Below are 5,433 nucleotides of genomic sequence, written 5' to 3' on the forward strand. Positions count from 1 at the left end.
TACATGAGTGGCACGTCTAACCTCCATTACTTTGGGGTTCTTTCCATTTTTAATTTTGCTACATTAAGTTTAATTTGAGAAATTTCTTTATCTCAACAGGCCAAGAGAATCTCACTACACATGTCAACCACGTACTTTAGGTTGAATATATTACTAAAGATAGTTCTCTTGTTGTCGTACTTCAACATATACTAGTTCTTTAGTATCATGGATGAAGTAGAGAAATGAAAATTTTCTAACCCATATCATCTTTTGTGTGTTCTTCCACAAAAATTGGGATACAAGTGATTTTATTTGAAATTGTTTTGAAACTACTGACTTTTTAATAATCTAGCACGTGGATTACATTTCACGAAACATTCAAATTTGGGGAGACAATATCAAGCACACAATAATGGTCCAAATACTTCTAAACCCTAAATAAATACATTAGAGTTGGTACAACCAATTGAAAAAAGACACCGTTCAACTATAGCCAATATCATATTCAACAGAATAAAATAGCATTAAGACCAAAATTCTTAATGATCGAGATCAACAATCATAATTTAAATTGACTGTTTATACGCTGTTAACTTATCTTAAGACAAGTATAAACAAAACTAGGCATGTTCTAAAAACAAACAAATAAACCCAACGAATATTCGGTCTTTAGTTACATACCTCAAATCCATAAAACTGGATAGGACATGACAGGACTAAGTTGCGTCGGGTCGGCTGGATCTGACCGAGTCGGATAAGTCAGACTGAATTAGGACGGATTGAGTTGGGTCGGACCAAATTGACCGGGTCGGACCGAGTTGCATTTCTTTCACAGACTCATGAGAAAACGAAAAGGCTTGCTTTCCCAGATTGGCGAGAAAGCAAACAACCAGATCTTTCGCGGATCTTCTAAATCTCCTGATTAAGATTAAGATTAATCAATGAAGATTAAGGTTATCTCCTGATTAGTACTTGCACAGTATGAAAGATAATAAATCAAAATAATTTCTGATTACAAATGATTAGTCGAAATAATCCCTAGTTCATGATCAAATCAATTTTCGCCGCAGATTTAGTATACCCAATGTATATGCCAAAATCAAAAACAGGAAACAGAAAAAAAATCCAACATCTTATTTGATTCCAGCGTTGATGGAAATCATCCATGTAGAAAAAGAAAAAAAAAATCAATCGATCCCATATAGCTCTGAGGTACAGCTTCGTGCATGATAACGTTTTGCAGTAGGATATAACAGGGAAAGAGGTAGAGAAAGAGAGAGATTCCATTGATAAGAGTTATGTGGTTATATGGATATCATATGTTTGTATACATGGAGAAGGGAAAACCAAAAGACTCACGTTTTGGACCACACATCCATGGGCATGGGCATGGGCCCTTTAGCAATGTTTTAATTTTAGGCGGATGGTATTTAAATAATTTAAAATAATTAAGGGTAACTTAGTAATCCACCCACTTTATTAAGACACCCCTTTCAAACTCATCCTACTTATAAACTCATCCTATATAGGAAAATGATTTTGTATGCCTCGAAACAAGGTTTTCTTTTTTATTTTATTTTTGTTTATCAAAAAAGAGAAAAAGAAAAACACCTCCTCGAAAGCCCAAAGCCCACTTCAAAATCTCACCTTTTTAACCTTTACCACCAGATGCATATATTCATTTCAGTCTACCATCACTAGAAACGAAAATTCATTAGAAATTAAGAGATGGGTTTGATTTAAAGAGCCAAGAAGAGTGTGAGCATACTTGATGAAGCAGGACTTGTTTAATCAATTACTGGTTTGTTTCAAACTTAAAATCTTTTATAAGTGTACTGTGGTTTTTGGTCAGTAACAATTGTTGGTAGTTTACTAATTGTATATACTCTTTAGGTAATCAATATCATCTTATGTGTGTTTCTCTTTGTTTTTGGGATTGTCATTTTTGGGGTTAGGGGTTTGAATAGATTGATTGTGGGCATCATGGTTGTTAACCTCTGCTGTGACTTTGATAATTTGCAGTAGTGTTGTTTGTTAAAAATCCTCAAAGAAATCGATTTTGGAGAAAGGTTTCAAATCAAAACGTAGTTAGAAATCAAATTATATGGAATTAAGTGGTTTCAGGAAACAACAAAGTTTCTTCATTTTTTGAGCTCCCAGGTCTTGCTCTACAAATGATCTAAACCTAACATATTAGCTAAACTGATCAAGAATTCCCCAACATTTGTGGTTAATTGTCAATTTTGGTATATATTAGTTTGGTTCTTTTGATCTCCGTTAATGAGATTTATTTACAATGTCTCCTTTTTCTGTCTTGTTTTCTTTTGATAGTGGGCATCCGGAAGTTTTGTATTGATACGATTAAACATACTACTGTGATGGGTCGATTGTTAGCCTATAATGTGATTTTGCTGCTATACGTTTGTGGTTCTGTCATCGGTGCTGTATCTGTTGACCAAGAAAAAATGTAAGTGTTTTTCTTTTTGAGATTCTATGATGCTACTAGGTCTTGATCTGTCCATACAGAATCAATTTTTAGAGCTTAAGGTGGAACAAATTTGCATAACAATGAAAAATCTGTGCTCCATATTCGTCGCAATTCTATGATTCTATTAGTTATGATGCTTAAAACATAAATTAACAAAGAATACAAGATAATTGACATCAATTTTTGTGGTCTATTGTATCAAAACAAAATTAAATAAATAAATTTGTGGTCTACCTAGATTTGCAGTTACATCTTGGGTAACAGTATGCTCTCTGGTGAAAGTTGAATTATCGAATTTATAGACTTTGCACGCATGCAGGCATGCACACTTCCAGATCATTGAAGGATATCACATGGTTTTGGCATCTTGATGGGTTTATGGTGTGTAATTTGGTACGAAAGTCCTAACGTTTGAGCGATAACTTGCAGGGTTTATAGCAAAGTCCTGAATGTGGGGGAGGAGCTTTGCGTGAAACCTTACCTTTGCAAATGGGTTCTCGCCTGTACCGATTGAATGGACTCAAATCATCAACTTGGTATGAAGTGAAGATATTATATCCAGCTTCTGTATGTGTACTCTTTCTTTTGATGATTTTTTTATCAAAAATTTATTCATGGAAATTCACTTGGGCTACTGAATGACAACAGATTCCCGCCAGCTTTTCCATTCAACTGATAAGAGACAAATCATATATTGAGCACAACTGGAACAGACGATTACTCAACGCAGAGAAACTGATTTTTAATGCTCACAGTAACGATATTCCTGACCACCAGGTTCGAATAAAAATTGCAATAACAGTTGAGAAAGCATGATTTCTATTGTATTTTTATGAAATATATATTTAATGCAGAGTTTGGATCAAAGTGAGAAATATGTTTTTGTATCTGTGGAGCCTGCTGGAGTTGTTGCAATTCCTGGCGTAAATGAGAGGGAACTAGTCTTATTTAACATAGGTACCGTCAGTTTCTTATTTTTTACTGCTCTAGTTTATTCTCTATTATATCCTTATGATACTACAATAACCAATTCAACTGCACAAATTCAAACATCTGGCCGCCAGTTAGTTCAATCAAGATAGTCATGACCTATGAAGTTACGAATATCCTCAAGTTTTATTTGCCCTTCTGGTGCCTGTATAACCAAATTCCGCATAATAAACTGGAAAAAATCTGAGATAGGTCCTTTGATATGGACCTTATTTGGGTGTCATTTCCACCAACTTCTCTGATAGTATCATATAAGCAGAACACTTTTTTTTTTTTTTGGAATACATATTGATCTCATAACTTGGTTCCCGCATTCGATACAAATAGTATTTAATAGTCATTTACTCATTCATAACATCTGTATTCTAGTGATTGATTATTGCGGTTGATTGACATTTTATACAGTTTGTGATGAGCTCTTACTTGGGATCCCACACAAAGATGTCTGGGTTGGAGTGCTGGTGTTTGTATGTTTAGGGGTTGCATGCATTGTTCCATCTTTTCTTCCACCATATTTACTTGTGAGGAAACAAAAATCATAACTTTCAATCAGCTAACTCATGTTTCCAAGAACTGTTAAATTTGTTTGTAATCTGCTCTCAATTTTCTCTATAGATCACACTTCATTGGGCTTAAGAGGCTCCTCTTAATCGTCTTACATAAGTTACATTATTTGTCATTCCTTCATAGCATTTTGTACCTCATGTCAGTCCAATGGATATGCCTAGTAATTTAATTTTACTGAACCATAATAGTGAATATAGGGGAACGAAATTTCAAATATTTTGATTCTTATGGGGCTGGAGGTGAAGGCCCATTGAGATATTTTGTATAAATAAATAAATTATGTAATTTGTCTCAGAAAAAAAAAAACATAAAAAGTAAATAAAATAACCATTTCATTCCATAAAAATAAAGAAAGATAGTACATTCTTACTTGGACATGACAACCACATAAAGGGGTGCATATAACATCACATTTCTCGCCAAATGACAAAGAAATCCAACAGCTGAGATAGCTAAAGCTACTCCTAGTTTACAAAGTAGAGATGCTGCTGCTATCTCATTGTGATTGTACTCTTCACTTCTCTCCTCTAAATGCAAAAAAAAAATGGCAAAAATCTGCTTAGGCACCAAGAGCAATCTCTCTTATTTGCACAAGGAAAAAAGAGATTTCTGCGTTACTAATGGTTGAAAATTTGGATTTGCATAAGAATAAAAGAAAGAAGAGATTTCTGCATTGCTAAGAGCAAGGGCTAAAGGGTTGAGAGCCTCTTTTCTTCCCTTTTTAATAAAAAAAAGACGTCAAACCATGGACAGAGAGGCTCATCAGCGAGGCTCGCAGAACGGAGCACTAGCACGAAAACAGAATAATACGAATGGTTGCAAAAAAAGAAAAATCAAAAATGGATGGCGAGGCTCATCAGCGAGGCTCGCAAAGCGGAGCACTAGCACGAAAACCGAATAATGCGAATGGTTGAAAAAGAAAAAAAGAAACCAATCAACAATCGATGGAGAGGCTCATCAGCGAGGCTCACCGAGCGGAGCCCTACCACTACCAGGGCAGTGATCATTATGCTGAAAGCAAATGGCTGATAGCCCATGTAGGACTATAGAATGAGCATCCAATCCATTGCCAATTGGAGATTAGTAGTGTTAAATCCCGTTCGTTTTTTAGACCGTATTGCCATGTTCTACTTCTTCAAGATCAACGAGCAGGCCTCATTAGGGAATCCGTATACATTGACGTGTTTTATGTTGACGTCTATATTGTCCCCATTAATATTGCCTTCTGCTCAAGTTGTTTCAGTTCATTGACAAAAATAGGGCCTCAGTTCTACTTTCTTTTCTTCGATGCATCTGTCAGATCCATCGGCTTTCCCATGCATAAAAACAGCAATTACAATTCTAAAATTTAGCAACTCAAACCAGATGGAATTATAAACCGTGTATGCATGATTTTCTTAAAGCTT

The 5,433-nt window shown here is 35.1% G+C and overlaps 1 protein-coding gene across 3 annotated transcripts; it reads left to right on the forward strand.

The window, feature by feature from the left end:
• Positions 1-1,645: 1,645 nt before the first annotated feature.
• Positions 1,646-4,219, forward strand: LOC113316916. 3 transcript variants are annotated; one of them, XR_003343083.1, is made up of 6 exons: positions 1,646-1,783; positions 2,314-2,449; positions 2,900-3,006; positions 3,119-3,247; positions 3,325-3,427; positions 3,866-4,219. XR_003343083.1 is itself a non-coding variant. In XM_026565078.1 (6 exons), the coding sequence occupies exons 3-6, from the start codon at positions 2,960-2,962 to the stop codon at positions 4,000-4,002; spliced, it is 447 nt and encodes a 148-aa protein (XP_026420863.1). In that variant the 5' UTR covers positions 1,646-1,783; positions 2,314-2,449; positions 2,900-2,959; the 3' UTR covers positions 4,003-4,219. The 3 variants fall into 3 exon arrangements, 2 of the variants coding, with proteins under 2 accessions (XP_026420863.1, XP_026420865.1); XM_026565078.1 differs by having other exon boundaries at positions 2,900-3,037; XM_026565080.1 differs by lacking the exon at positions 2,314-2,449 and having other exon boundaries at positions 1,670-1,783; positions 2,900-3,037.
• The last annotated feature ends 1,214 nt before the right edge of the window (positions 4,220-5,433 follow it).

Source organism: Papaver somniferum, chromosome 10 (genome assembly GCF_003573695.1).
Source record: "Papaver somniferum cultivar HN1 chromosome 10, ASM357369v1, whole genome shotgun sequence".
NCBI classification, from domain to species: Eukaryota; Viridiplantae; Streptophyta; class Magnoliopsida; order Ranunculales; family Papaveraceae; genus Papaver; species Papaver somniferum.